This window comes from Cynocephalus volans, chromosome 8 (assembly GCF_027409185.1).
Source record: "Cynocephalus volans isolate mCynVol1 chromosome 8, mCynVol1.pri, whole genome shotgun sequence".
NCBI classification, from domain to species: domain Eukaryota; kingdom Metazoa; phylum Chordata; class Mammalia; order Dermoptera; family Cynocephalidae; genus Cynocephalus; species Cynocephalus volans.
Genome location: NC_084467.1, coordinates 132972723 through 132987147, shown reverse-complemented (window position 1 = coordinate 132987147; position 14425 = coordinate 132972723). Strand labels below are relative to the sequence as shown.

General features: G+C 45.1%; 1 protein-coding gene across 2 annotated transcripts in view; it reads left to right on the top strand.

The window, feature by feature from the left end:
* The window catches only part of ASTN1 (astrotactin 1), a 294586-nt gene extending 292238 nt beyond the window's left edge, over positions 1-2348 (top strand). For both annotated transcript variants that reach the window (XM_063106058.1, XM_063106057.1), the window contains exon 23: positions 2111-2348. In XM_063106058.1, coding sequence (XP_062962128.1) covers positions 2111-2348 — 238 coding nt within the window. The remainder of the gene's footprint in view (positions 1-2110) is intronic.
* Positions 2349-14425: the final 12077 nt, after the last annotated feature.

Here is a 14425-nt window from a genome sequence, read left to right as displayed (position 1 = left end):
TTTTAAGTGAGCAATGGAAAAAGCAACGAAGACTGTTTCAGCTAATTAAATTCATTCTTCTGGAAGGATGGCCAGGATGTGATCCGATAGCCATTTCTTGAAGATGATGCAGACACTGCTGCACCTCGCTCTTCCTTCCCTCCCCTTCCTCCACCTCCCAAGAATTTGTCAGCAGCTAATGGCACGCAGTGGGATAGACTAAGAGGAAGGGTCATAAAGTCCCTGTTGATGATGACTTTTGGAAAACCTGCTTGGCCCAACTGCAGAGGCTCATAGGGAAAGTACAGATCATCCACCTAAGATGCTATTTAGTCGGCAAGCGGAGTGTTTGTTTGATTTCCTCTGACCCACCATTGAGGTTGGAGAAAATCTGTCTGTCCCTCCGATGATCGCACACTACTCTTAGCCCCTTGACTTGGCTGCTGAAGCTCACCACCTGCCTTCCCGCTCCATCTCCACCTTCGTCTCAGCATGACCTCTTAGGAACGCAGTGAGATCACCCCTCGGTGAGGCTCATTGCCAGGGCAGAAGGAGAGGAATGAGGTGAATGCGGTCATAGTTCTTTGAAAGCTCATTCTAAATAGGGTGCAGAAACTCCCAGTTTCTGGAAAGAATTGTTGATTAAAATAGAACAGAGATAGTTCCTTGTATGTGAAGTTAGCCTAGAAGTCAATAAATACCACAAGGAGCATTTTGCAGCTTCACATGAGCTTGTTCAAATAAGAGATCTTTGAAGAATAAGAAAAACACAGCTTGGCGAGGGGATTCTGCTCCTTCCCTTATTCTAAGTGTTCAGAGTCAAAGCCAGTGAGGGCCGAGAACTGGCTGTCAGGTGGTCCTCATGTCTGACACCAGCAGTGGATCCCAAGAAGGACAGGGTACACCAGTGAGGTGCTGGCGATAGCCCATTTCCCCAGGCCATATGCCAGAGGGATCCCTCCTTTCCAGTGTGTGAACTTGGGGAGACCTGGCTCTTCCCTCTCCTTTCTGTCTCCCAGGGATCTGCAGTGACTCAGGCTCCCACTCTCACCTCCCTGTCCCACTCCTGATGGGGACCTACATCAATAGCAACGGCTTCCTCGCTCTCGGGGGAGATGGACGAGTGGGCGTGAGCTCAGCTGGAGGTTCATTAGGTGATGCCCACATTTTCCCAAAGAACGACCCTGAGTCAGTGTGAACCGAGGGCATCACTACACTGTAATTACTCTTATTAGCGTTATACCCTCTATAGTTTTATAATTACCTCGATACAGGCCAAACTGGTCACAGCTGAAATCCCCTTCAGTTTGGTACACTGACTGCTTCTACCGGTTCAGAAGTAGCCTTGAAAATGGAAATATTCAGTCCAGAGCATAATTTGTTGCTTAGTGATGATAAATTATTGGCTTGCAAGAAAATGGATTTGATTTGTCTTTTAAGACTGCCTACTCTATGATCTATTTATTTATTTATTAAAATTTTTCTAGCATGGTCAAATATGCATTAAATTTACCATTTTAACCATTTTTAAGTGTACAATTCTATGGCATGAAGTTCATTTACATTGTTGTACAACCTTCACCATTGTCCACCTCCAGAACTTTTAAAATTTCCTCAATGGTATATCCACTTTTTTAAAAAATGGGGTTAGTGTGCTCAGAACAGAAGGGTGTACTGGAGTCCTCTACCTCTGTTCATGCTCCTGGGGACAGGGCTGATGGAAGTCTGGTGGACGGATAACTAGGGCATGACCTCGAAGCTGGTTTGGAATGAAGCAGATGGGTGGATGGACAACTGTGTGATTTTAAAAAGGCATACATTCCCACAAAAATATTAGTTATTTATTTTCTCTTCTTTATTTTTTCTCACTGCATTTCCTTACTGCATTGTATCTGCTTCTTTTTTGGTGCCTGCCTCACACATACATCCTATTCATTCATTCATTTGTTCATTCATTACTTGATAGACATTATAGAGGACCTGCTGTTCTAAGTGCCAAAGATAGAACAGTGAGCAAAACAGACCAGGCTCAGCCCTCTGGATGTTCAGAGTCTCACACTAATTGTGGCTCTTTGCTTTTCCTGGCCTTCTGTTCTTTCTAACATAAGTTTACCCCATCTTTGATCCATAGGAAAGCGGGCCTCATTTTGTCCCAGCTTGGGGACCTCAGCAGCTGGTGTAACGGACTCCTTCAGGAACCCAAGATAAGCTTGCAACGCAGCTCACTCAAGTACCTGGGCTGCCGCTACAGCGAGATCAAGCCCTACGGACTTGACTGGTCAGAGCTCAGCCGGGACCTCAGGAAGACCTGTGAGGAGCAAACCCTCAGCATCCCCTACAACAACTACGGGGACAGCAAAGACATCTAGCATTGCAAAGCCAGAGCGTTGCTGCCAAACAGAAGCAGGAGAGAGGAGAGAGACATCTGGGTTGGTTTGTGGATTTTTAATATTTTTTAATGGAACATTGAAACCTCCACAGCAACATCTAAACCAGGGAGAAAGTGATTCTTGCTCCCTGTGAAATTTCTTCATGTGACGTTCTTCATCTGCATGGTCAGTACACCTGCCAGCCAGCAGCTCCGTGCAGCGCTGTCTTTCTTTAGAGGATTATTTTGGAGCTTGTTCTGCTGTTAATTTGTTTCATTCATTTTTTCCCCAAGAGGTTCATTAGAATGCTCAAGAGCTTTGTCATGCTTCCCATAAAAGGTTGAGGCATCCCGTGTTCATCGGGTTCCTGCGTTCATTGCAATTGGGGACAGAGGTGAGGCCATTAAGTTGTTGCCCCTGCCTCGGGCTCCACTCTCAGGCATTCCATAGGAAACATCTCACTCTGGGAGCCTAATCCGTGCTCACAGAGAAAGACAATAAGAAAATTGGGAAGGGTGGCCCCTGTCTATGCCTGGTGGTTTTTCCCCTGGGCCCTCCTATTGCTATCTCCACACCTCCAATGTCAACTGTTATATGCCCCACTGGGCCTCCTGGGCTTTGAGGTTCTCCCCCGTTTTAAGCCAGGACTGAAGTTAAATCTCCTTATGATAGATTTCTTCCCTTTCCTCTGAACAACATGATCTTTGACATGCAACAAGATGCCACCTGTCAAATGCACCTTCTGAGAAGTCTACCTGGGAGACTAACAGTACACATTTTAGAAAGAAGTAGAGTGTATTGTTTTAGAACTGCTCCAGATCTATATTATCAATATATAATCCAGTGCCTGGGTTCTCTTTAGCCCTTGTGCCTCTCACCCTGGACAGATAAGGCTTGATTGATGTGTGATCTGGGCCAGGAGGGGTCGGTCAAAACTCCCATGTCAGTGTTTCAGTGAACTAAAGCAATTATTGATCACAAAAAACTTCTGTCCATCCCTCCCTTGCTAAACTTGCTTGATTGTGTTGCTAGTTTTGCAAATCATTTCTCTGAAGACCATCAGAAGGAGGATTATGCCATTGTCACCGCCCATCTAGATGCCGGGAGTGGCAGAGATTGTGTTTAGACAGCTCCACTGACTGGGGAGTCATTAAGGGCTGGGGGTCATTTGTGCCTCATTGCCCACACATGGCATGGGTACCAGTGGTGGCCTGGCTAATGAGAAGACCTTTCTTTCAGAAAGATCCTCGCAAGGCCATGTTGAGCTGTGATGCTCCTAGCTGTCCCATACCTCAGAGGCCTGAAAGCATTCTTTTCGCTACCCTGCCTCTAACCAGGGCCATCATGTGGAAATGCATGAGAAAGGACAGGAAGGAGGTGCAGGATCTCTAAGGCCAGTCATTGAGCTATATTGTTTGTTGTTTTTTTTTTTCCTGAATAGTAATAATGACAGATAACATTTATTGAATGCCTCTTGTGTACCAGGCACTGCTCTAAGCACTTAACATGTCATTGAATTCTCACAGCAATCCCCTGAGGAAAGTGCTATTCTGATCTCTGTTTCAGTGATAAGGAAACTGAGGCAAAGAGAGGTTCCTCAGCTTGCCCCAAATCCCTCATGTGCCACAAGCCTGAGCTACAGTGTGAGTCCAGGTTGTTGGACTCCTAGCACAGGACTTGAACCACCTTGCAATCCTAAGTACTGTTTTCAGTGTTACCTGAGTATACAGCTGCCTGGGCTCTAAGCTCCACGGAGAAACTGCCCAGAGACCTGTCATTCCCAAGCATCCATGACATGTGCCCACTGTGCAGCGGGAGGGGGAAGAGCCAAAGTGAGCCCTTCACCTTTGCACCTAGGGTGCCCTTTGAGACCACCAGCTCTGCAGCCCATGGCCTTCCCACCGGTGGCTGGGAAGGAAGCCTGCAGGAAGGTTGAGAGCACGGGTTGGTCTCCCTCCTCTCTCTGATTCTTTCTAGAGAAAGACTGAAAGATTTGCTTTGTACTCTCTAATGTGCCTCTGAGATTCTCTACTTCCAGAGCAAAGGCTAGCAGAAAACTTGGCTGTCCACCTGTGGCCAGTGCAGGGGCCTCAGATAAAGAGCCTCCAGGCTCAGGTGGCTCACCATTGCCAGAGAAGATGTTACGGGCAACTCGGGCAAGGCCTATAGCAGCTTCTTGCTGCCGCTGTTTTACCATCCTTTTATTCAAGTCTTTACAGAAAGTGTCATCTTGACCTTGAGTGAAAGGATGGTGAGCCCACCGATGCCTTCCTGCCCCCGCAGTGGTGAGACAGGAGCTGACGGGCCAGGCGGGCAGGGCAACGGGTGGCATCAGGGTCACTCCTCTGCTCCTTCCTTCTGCTTTCATTTCAGGCACACTATCTTCCTCTCTTCTGTTCTTATCTTCTGCTCTCCCAAGTCTCACCGCTCCTTTTCATCCCCTCTATCTTTGTCCCTTTCTCTTCCTTTCTGTGACCCTCCATCCTTTGCCTCTTTCTTCTTCATGATTCTCCCCCTCCTTCAGTTCCTCTTGTGTTTTCCTCACTGGAAAATGTGGGTATGCACACACACAGCACACTCACACATGCACACACTACACACACAGCTCCAATGACTGGGTCCACATACTTTCAAGTTAAAAAGGCCCAATATGAATGGGGCAGGGACTAGACTTAAGATGGTTGTACAAATAACTGGAGGATCTTTTTCCCTGGGGAGACACTAACAATCACACCCTGCTGGCATTTCCCAGAGCTTGCCTGGGGAACCCATCCTGGCTAGAAAGGGTGATGGTACTGAGCCAGTATTAAACCTCAAGTTTCCAAGCTGCCAAACAGGTCTTAAGAGGGTTGCTCACATCCAACAGTACTGTCCTAGCTCCAGTGTCCCCTTGAGATCTCTGGTGTTTCCTCTTGAATGTACATGAACCACTGTAATAGCATTAGACCTTTAACTGAATGTGCAATCATTTTCCACGGAGTTTGGTCCGTTCATTATTTTTAGTTAACTACACTTCTTGGCATTCAAATGTTCTATTAAAAAACTGAGTGTGGGAAAAAAAAACACTTTACTACTGTAGAAGGAAGAAAGAATATAATGTGACCATCTTCAGGTATAACAGTGTTGTTTAAAAGAGAATTATTGTACAATTATAAAAAATGAAATGATCAACTAAATAATAAACAAAGCTGTTGGTAAGTGTTGGCTGTGTGGATGTTACTTTGTGTCTTTCAATAATCTGAGTGATCTGATTGGATCCCCCAGAAAATTATTAAGGTTTTAAATGTTACACCTTGAGTTCCAGTCAAGATGGTGGAATAGACAGTCCCAGCGTCACTCTCTCCCACAAATTAACCAATTTACAACTATGAAAATGTAATATCAGCCAAGCTGGGGCCACTGGAGCTCAGGGGAAGAGGAGGAGAGACCTACAGAGTTCATGAAGGTTGGAGAAACCACAATGAGAGAAAGAAAAAACTGCTCTGAGCATTTCGGGCTGCAGCCACTTTAAGGCTGGAACTGCTGAGTGCAGAATTACACAGCTGTACCCTTCAGATGGAGTTACTTGGAGGCAGCAGGGAGAAGAGGGCCTTGGTGGCCCCCAGGACAGCAAGACCACTAATAGGGTTACTGTGGACCCACGCAGGAGTGAGGAGCCAGAACAGCTGAAAAAAGGGAGCCATTCAGAGGCCAGTGAGTCATCGCAAGGGACCAGTGCAGGGCCCGTCCCATGGGAAGTGTTCACAGCATGGGCAGCAGGGGAGACAGGCCCACCAGGAGAACACTGGGGCACAGCAAAGCCAGCTGATCTGCTCCCCAATCAGCACAGAACCTCTCAGAGGAGACTGGTCAGGAATATAGAATTGCATGGGGTGTAGTTTGATGAAAAACTCAGGCCCAGATTAGAGCTTCTACACAACCCAGGTGCACCTGGTCTCTGGAGAGCCAGAAGTACCTATAAGGTCAACCATTAAACCCTGAGCTGCACAAAAAGCCTTCCCCAGGGAAACAGCAGCAAAGCAGCAATTTAGCTAAACCACAGAGCTCAAGTACTGGTTCCCACAGGAAGTTCCCCCATTTTAGAAATAAGCAAAAGATATGTGCCCACCAGGGGACATGAGGTATGGAGCCAGGGATGGGACCCCCACACACAACCACTCACACCACTAGTGCCTTGAGGCCTGTCCAGGGACCCGAGGCATGGAGAAGGGGACCAGGCCCCCCTCCCACAACCAGGCACACCGTGCCAGCATCTAAGAGCCTGCCTGGGGACCTGACTCATGGAGAAGGGGAACTGACCCCACTCCCATAACTAGGCATGCTGTGCCAGCACCTCAGGGCCCACCTGATGACTCGAGGCATGGAGAAGGGGACCAAACCCCCCTCCCACAACCAGGCACACCATGCCAGCACCTTGGGGCCTGCCCGGGGACCCAAGGTATGGAGCCAGAGACCAGACTCTCCCCACAACCACACACACCACCACCACCAAGGAGCATGCCAAAAACATCACCTCTGTGTGCGTGGCCCATCACAGCCACCACAATAACCACAGCTGCCGCAAAAGCAGCTTGACACCACAAGCACTATGCAGATGGTCCGCTAGCCACTGGAGTGCATTGACACAAGGAGAGTCACCAGCAGAGACCAAGAAAAGAAGAGGATGTCTCTCTCCACAAAACTCATTCCAGAGTGACAGAAGAAGCATCTGCTCTATGATAATATTGGGGGATCTGACCACACCTCTCAGCATTGGACAGATCATCTAGGCAACAAATCAACAGAGTAACCATTATTCTTTCAGAAGGAGAGAAGAAATCTAGGGTAATTAGAGCAGGGAGTGGGGAAAGAGCGGGGGATGGGGAGAGACTGGACAAGGGGCATAAAGCATAATTACGATTTGTAACTATATAATTCTAGTAATATTGATTTGATCAACGTATCTCAATGCTGAACCCCAAAAATATGTATAATCAACTTTGATTCAATAAAAATTAAAAAATAAGAAAAATTTTAAATAAATAAATAGAAATTACAGATAGATAGGAAAAATAAGTTCTAGTGGTGTACAGTAGTGCTAGGCACCTGTAATTAACAATAATTTATTGTATGTTGTCAAATAGCTAAAAAAGAGGAACTTAAATGTTCTCATCACAAAGAAATGATAAATTTTTGTAATGATGAATTTGCTAACCACCCAGATTTGATCACTACCCATCGTATACATGTATTGAAATATAACTCAGTATCCCATAAATGTGTACAATCAATATGTTCCAATTATATTTTTAAAAGATCTTGGAAAAGAAAATAAATAAATATTTGTTAAGTGAAAAACTAAACTAAACTAAACTAAAATAAAAATAAATGCTACACCTTAAATTGCAAATTTGTATACCCTATAGTCATCATCCTAACTAGAAAAAACGTCAAATACTGTACAGAAAATTATAAACTTATTGTTATCTAGTAGTGAATCTCATCTCTCTACCACTTTCTCCAAATAATTAGCGAGTGAAATGTATTTATTGCATATCTGCTGTTTTCCAGACATTATGTGTGCTGTAGAGGACAAAAGCTTGTTCTTGCTTGTATCTTTTTGCATCATTACTCTGGGTTCTTTTCTAGTCTGCACAATAGGCATTTTTACAGTAGTACAAATCCTAGTCCCAACCCTTTCTTGCTGGCATTATTTAAATCATCTTTGGAGGTTCGAGGTGGTTGAGTGAAGCGTCAGTGTTTGAGGAGGAAGGTACAAAGGAAGAAATGGTTTACACACTTGGCTCCTTTTCCCTTTCACCGGAGGGCTAGAGTTTGGGGAGAAAGGCTGGCATTTTATGGGGAAACTTAGACATTGAACCTATCATTACAAAAGTGTGGAGAAATATGACAAAGAAGCACAGGATACTGCTGGAGTTGCTGAAATGTATACTTTGGGCATTTAAGAAAAATGTTGCAAAGGCCACCCCCGACCCCCCCCCCCCCCCCCGGTGCATTCCTGTCTTGCATTCTGCAGAGGCATTCGAGCTAGGCTAACTATGACAAAATGCTTCACGATGGCAGCCCAAAACACTTAATCTCTTTCTTTCTGTCTACAATGTAACTTTAAATAAGTGTTGTCTTCCCTACCACCAAAACATGTGATTCCCTTTAAATATTTCAATAACCAGATGTTAAGTGCCTGGGCTTAATAGGTCCCCTTGAAAAGTGATGATCAGAGTCTTAGTCCCTGCTTAAGAAGGGACAATTAAAAGAAAATGAGCGCTGGGGCAGTTTTAAAGCATAGTCACAAAATTCTTTGATGCCCCTGCCATCTAGAAGTGTGTTCTATTGCCTCTCACCTTGACTCTGGGCAGGTTTTTGATTGTTTTGACCCACAGATTATGGTGGAAGTGGCACTGTGTTACTTCCAAGTCTGAATCATAGAAGGCCTTGGGGCCTCTGCCTTCTTCTGTGGAACTCTTTCTCTTAAAACTGTGAATCACCCCATAAAATATCCAAAGCCACCATGCTGGAGAGGTCACGTGTAATCACTCTGGTCTGTAGTCAGCTGAGACAACCCTGCTGAGGCACCAGATTTGTAATTGAAGCTGTCTTGGATCCTCAAGACTAGTCCCTCTGCCAGCTGTATACCACCAAGCAACCTCCATCAGTGCCATGTGGAAGACAACAATCACCCTGCCAAACCCCTCCTGAATTTCTGACCCCCCCAAATTATGCAAGATGATAAAATAGTTATTGGTTTAAGCCACTAAGGGGACCTGCTAAATAAAGAGAATCTGATTGGGGGCCATTGGTGTCTATTCCATTGACCCAGTAGCACAGCATCTGGGTTAGCCTTGCCCTGAGCATGAATCCGCCATGGCTACATGCACAATGTCCCTCTCACCGATTAGGTGTGTCTCTGCTCCATCAGACGGGAGCAGAAAGAATGGTGTGATGCTGCATCCCAACACTTCTGACAGGGTGAACCCTAGAGCCTACATGGAAACCCTTGAAGGAGGAGAGAATTGCTCCAGGGCCAGGAAAAGAAAAAAAAAAAAAAAGAAGAAGAAGACTATTTGGGACAAGGAAGAAATATTTGAAGGGAGGGGTTCTTCTAATCACTTTATTTTTCTATCCCTTTGCATTTGAAACTTCTTGGATGCAAACGTGCACCCCCCACACTTAATAAGTGCCAGTCACTGTGCTAAACCCTTTAACTGCATAATATTCCTCCGTCTTCATTGCAACTCTGAAACACATGCTCTTAAGAAAGAGGAAGCAGAGTCTCGGAGCCTTTATATAAATTGCCCAAGTTCATGGCTAAATGGAGGTACAGACATTTTGACCAAGGGCTGTCTGACTCTAAGCCTTACACCATATTGCCTCCACTATTAATTAGTTTCTCATTTAGTTTCCTAGAAAGAAAAAAATTTCTCCCATTGAGATTTTTGCAAAATATTGCTCAGGTCTTATGTCAAGCAATAAGAACGTGGTTGGCCCAGTGCAAACCCACCACTACCATTAGGAAAACAACTCAGCGTACATAGTTTGTTTTCACAAGCTGAGCATACTGTCACTTCTTGTTTGTTTGGTTTAGTTTTGGGTTTTAGGTGTTTTGTCTGTCAGATGAGGGTGATGGAGAGCCAAGAAATTATGACTCCAGCTCTGTGTGTTCAATGCTGCCTTTTATTGTGGTTTAATGCTTCTTTTCGGCTATTCTCTGTGTTCTGCATGCATCCATGGTAACACTCAATACTTGAGTGAGAACCTGGGGAACAAAATCCTACTGCCCCTAAGGATGGTATAGCATGACCCATCCCTGATTTTGATAACCTACTATCTCCCAACCCTGCTCCCATCACCAACTCCTATTTTTCATTGTCATTTCAAATGAACCAATTCATGAGCAGTTTAGTTTCAAGTGAAACCTCAACATTACATAGAATAAGCTGACAATTTCTCATTTCTCCTGATACATTTGGGAGTCCGGGACCTGCTCATTCGTGTCTGCACTAGTCCAAAGTAAGAGAAAAATAAACTTCTCTGTTCTGGAATTTTGCAGTGTGTGCTGTAATTGGATTTATTCCCTTAGAGATGGACAGGTTTTGACATCGTGTTTCTTCACCAAGACTGCCTTTTGTTAGAGTCCGTGATGTGCCTGTTCACATGAGGGTATGAATTAGTGTAATTGATTCCTTACTTGCTCTCTCAGGAGAACTTCAGCCATATTCTATGCTTAATAATTAGGAGCAACTTGCTTTGTTTCAAATGATTCAAATGTCAAGTGACCCTGAGGCTATTGCTTTCCACTGAGTCAAACAGTGTTCTCTAACCTACCAGCTTTGAGATGACAGAAACCACCTCACACCATGTTCCTGTGGTATTGCAGGACTTGACTGCCCATGGACAAGACTGAAGTTGGACATGCTTTACACGCCATTTTTTCCAAATGGCTGCTGAATATAACATGGCAACACATACACTACTCACCAGCCAATTGCCTCTGTGTTCTCAGATCCATTTCCCAGCTTTCTCTGCTCTGTGCCATGCCACATAGAGCTGACTCTGACAAACCAGATTTCCCAGACTCCCTTGTTAACAGGCTTCCAGCCTGGTGCGACAGTGGGAGGCAACTGTGGAAGACTGGAGGACAGAAAGAAGGAGGAAACTGGGGTACGTCTCCTTCTCTCTGCCTTGATGTTGTCTCCAGCATCTCCTCCATAATTTCTACCTCCTCCCTGTGTCCCTCCATCCCCTCGAAGTGGGAGCTGCTTCCTGCTGTTGTAATCTTCAGGTGGCCCCCACCATTCTCTAGATGCCCTTTCCACTACTCCAAAGCCTTTCTAATTGGTTTCCCATTTTGAACTTCCTCTATTGAATTACCTAAAATGTGTCCTGCTTTCCTGACTAGGTCTTGACTAATAACTATTACTTATCATCTGACATAGGAATCTTGCAACTCTTTGAGGTCTGAGTGACAATCTGGAAGATGAAATTTTGAAGCCAAAAGTAAATCCATGTCCATGAACTCTAAGATTGATTGTAGGGATAGCAAGTAAGTTTCCACTTGAGTTCTATATTTAATCAGGTGGTAGTGGCTGCCTGGACAACTGACTTGAAAAGGGTTCTGAGAATGGAACTGTACCTGGCCAGAAAGAGTGGTGAGATACATGATCAGTGTCTGATGTTGGTGTGGAAATGGCAAGTGGCAGGATGCATGCCATGTATCTGCCTTCCCTAATGTATAGGAACAGAATGGGCACGGAATACTTGAAATCAGGAATATCCAGGAAAATCTATTGTGAATGCATTATATAGTGTATACAACTTACTATGTGTACAAAAGTGAATAGAGGTTCATCGTGTATTGATAACAGAAATAGAGAATGAAAACCGCATTTCTAAGATCTTCTGGCCCCATTATTCCATGATCACTTTCACAGCATTGCATCTATGTTTGCTGAACTGTCATTTGCATTCCTAAATCTGCATTTTAATATAGTCTGAATAGTATTAATTTGCTGTCTTAGGTGTCACAAAACAAAGGATTTCAAATTCTCCCTCTGTTTCTGCCACTTGAGCAGTATATCAGTTAAGTTCCAGTCAAAATTTCAACAGAGAGAATTTAATACAGGGAACTGGTTAAAAAATATTAGAGGATCAAAAGAACAAAAATATTAGAGAAACACTGAGATAGTACAGAGGTACTAATACTAACTGCAGGAAGCAACTACCACCCCTAGGGCTGGGAGAAGAAAGGAAGTTAGTTTACCAGAAACTAGGTGCCCTCAAGGAGGAGAGGCCATTTGCACAGTGCTGGAACTTCTCTGGGGAACTCAATGGGGCTGGTTCTTCAAATGCACAAAGATGACAGAGACTAGAACATACTGCTGCTGGCACTGTGAAACGCCACTGGCAGGATGATGCTGGCATGGACAGCACACTAACAGGAAGGAACCAGCTCCTCTCCTCCCTTCTTCCTTCCCGTCTCTCTCTAGTGTTTCCTATTGACAAAACCTAATGTGGAAATGACTGACAAAAAGGAACTGAAGTTTGCGGTGTTCCAACAGCAGCATCATAAAGCAGGGTACAGAAGGATGGGTTTGAGCCAGGACACAATAGCTTATAACTATAATAAGAACCTTGAGGAGTGAATGAGATAATAATTTTGAAAGCACTTAGTACAATGCCTGAAACACACCTGGTAAGTGCTCAACAATATTAATGCTCCTTGGTCTCCTTCAATGTTCCTGAGACACTGAAATGGAGCCACATTTCACCAGTATTACCCTTTCCCAGTTGTCTTCTCTTGGCAACATGGTGACGTCGCAAGCAAACATGTTCCAACTTCACATTATACATCCTTTTTTATGTCAAAGATCCTTTCGAAACTTTGAAATCAAACTTTCTCTGAGAGCTCTTACCATTTATATAAGATGTCTTTTGCTTCTCAAGATGCTGTTGTTTTTAATAGCAGTTATTGTTTTTTGTTTGCTTACTATGTGCCAGGCACCATTTAAGCATCTTCGCATGACTTGTCTAATTCTCCCAGCAACCCTATGATAGTGCCTACATTGTACAGATAAGGAAACTCAGAGATTTTAAGTAACTTATCCAAGGCCATACTGCTGTTAAAGATGGAAGCCAGATTTCACCACTCTACAACGCTGCCTTGTGACCCACCGAAGTCATGTTTCCTTCTACATTTGTTCAACATGGTGAATGAACTAAACTAACAGCAAAGTTAGATGAACAAGTTTGTTCATTTTGCTTTGCCGGGGGGAGGAGGTGGCATGTACAGTTCTTGCAGGCAGCAAAACTGGAAGCCTTCCTACAAACAAGACACAGAAATCTTTATACCTCCAAGTCTCTCTGCTCTATCCAGGTCTGAAGCATAGTATCAGTCCCTGCCATGGAGAAGGTGTGACTGTGGAGCTGGCCTATGCATTTTCAGGGCTCCTGATGAAATACGTTAGACATGGGACTTCAGCACTCCTCCTGTCTCTGACCTCACTGAGCTGTGATCTAGACTGGCACAAGAGTCCAGGTGTAACCATCATCCTCACCCTCTAGCCTGGCCATGTTCTCAGACAGACCACCCCCACTACTCAGATGTCTGTACACTCATAGAACAGACACGTCCTACCATACCCATTTTTGTCTGTTGAGTCTAAACCACAGTAACTCCTACCCATGAAGGTCAGTCTGATGTACTTTGGACTTCCAGACCTTCCAAACAGTCTCACTCTTGAACATCAGACAGGGGAAGATGCTTTGATCCTCTCCCTGAAGCCTCTATGTCCCTTGGCAGCTAGGAAAGGATCAGAAGGGGCCCGCCCACAACAGAGGTGCTGGTGATGGAGCTGACTGCGGTGAGGCAAGAAGAGGAGAACATACAGAAAGGATATTCAGCTGCCATGACAACCAGCAAACACTCAAAGGAGAGAGTGTGGCCCAGGACTTAATGAAGTGCCGCTGGGTTTGAGCAACAACTGGAATGTCTGAGTGTAGCTGCGTTCCTTCCCACACAGCCAGGTCTGGCCACTTGCGGGGACGGTCCCTACCTCCCAGGAATGCTCCGGATGAAGCCAGGCACAGAAAAGACAAGCAGGCCTCCCAGTTTGGGTTTTCCTACCCCCGACCACAGAATGGGGGCCTCCCAGAAGGAATTTGGAAATCTCCTCAAGGAGCCAAAAGACACTTGACCTACAGTTGTTTTTCACCAAGAACTCCGAGCCTGACATTCCTTGGGGTATGGGGAGGCACTTTGAAAGTTCTTCCCTGCAGAAGTTTCTGTCCATCCTTTCCTTTGCTCCCTGCCCTTCTCTGAGGTGGTATTCTCAGTGGGGGGGTGGGGGGGGGTGGACCTGGGATCTCAAAGCCCTCACAGTCCGATCAAACAGGAAAACTGTTAGCAATGGGAATGTGGATGGCAGTGCGTTGAGGAGGCAAGTCTGGATAGATGCTGTGGGCAGGAAAGACAAGACCATACATACAGTGAAGGGTTGGGACTGGTGTAACTCAGGGAACTGGATTTAGAAAATACAGAAAAGCCTGAGGTCAAGGCAGGGTCATAAGTCAGAAGCCCAATG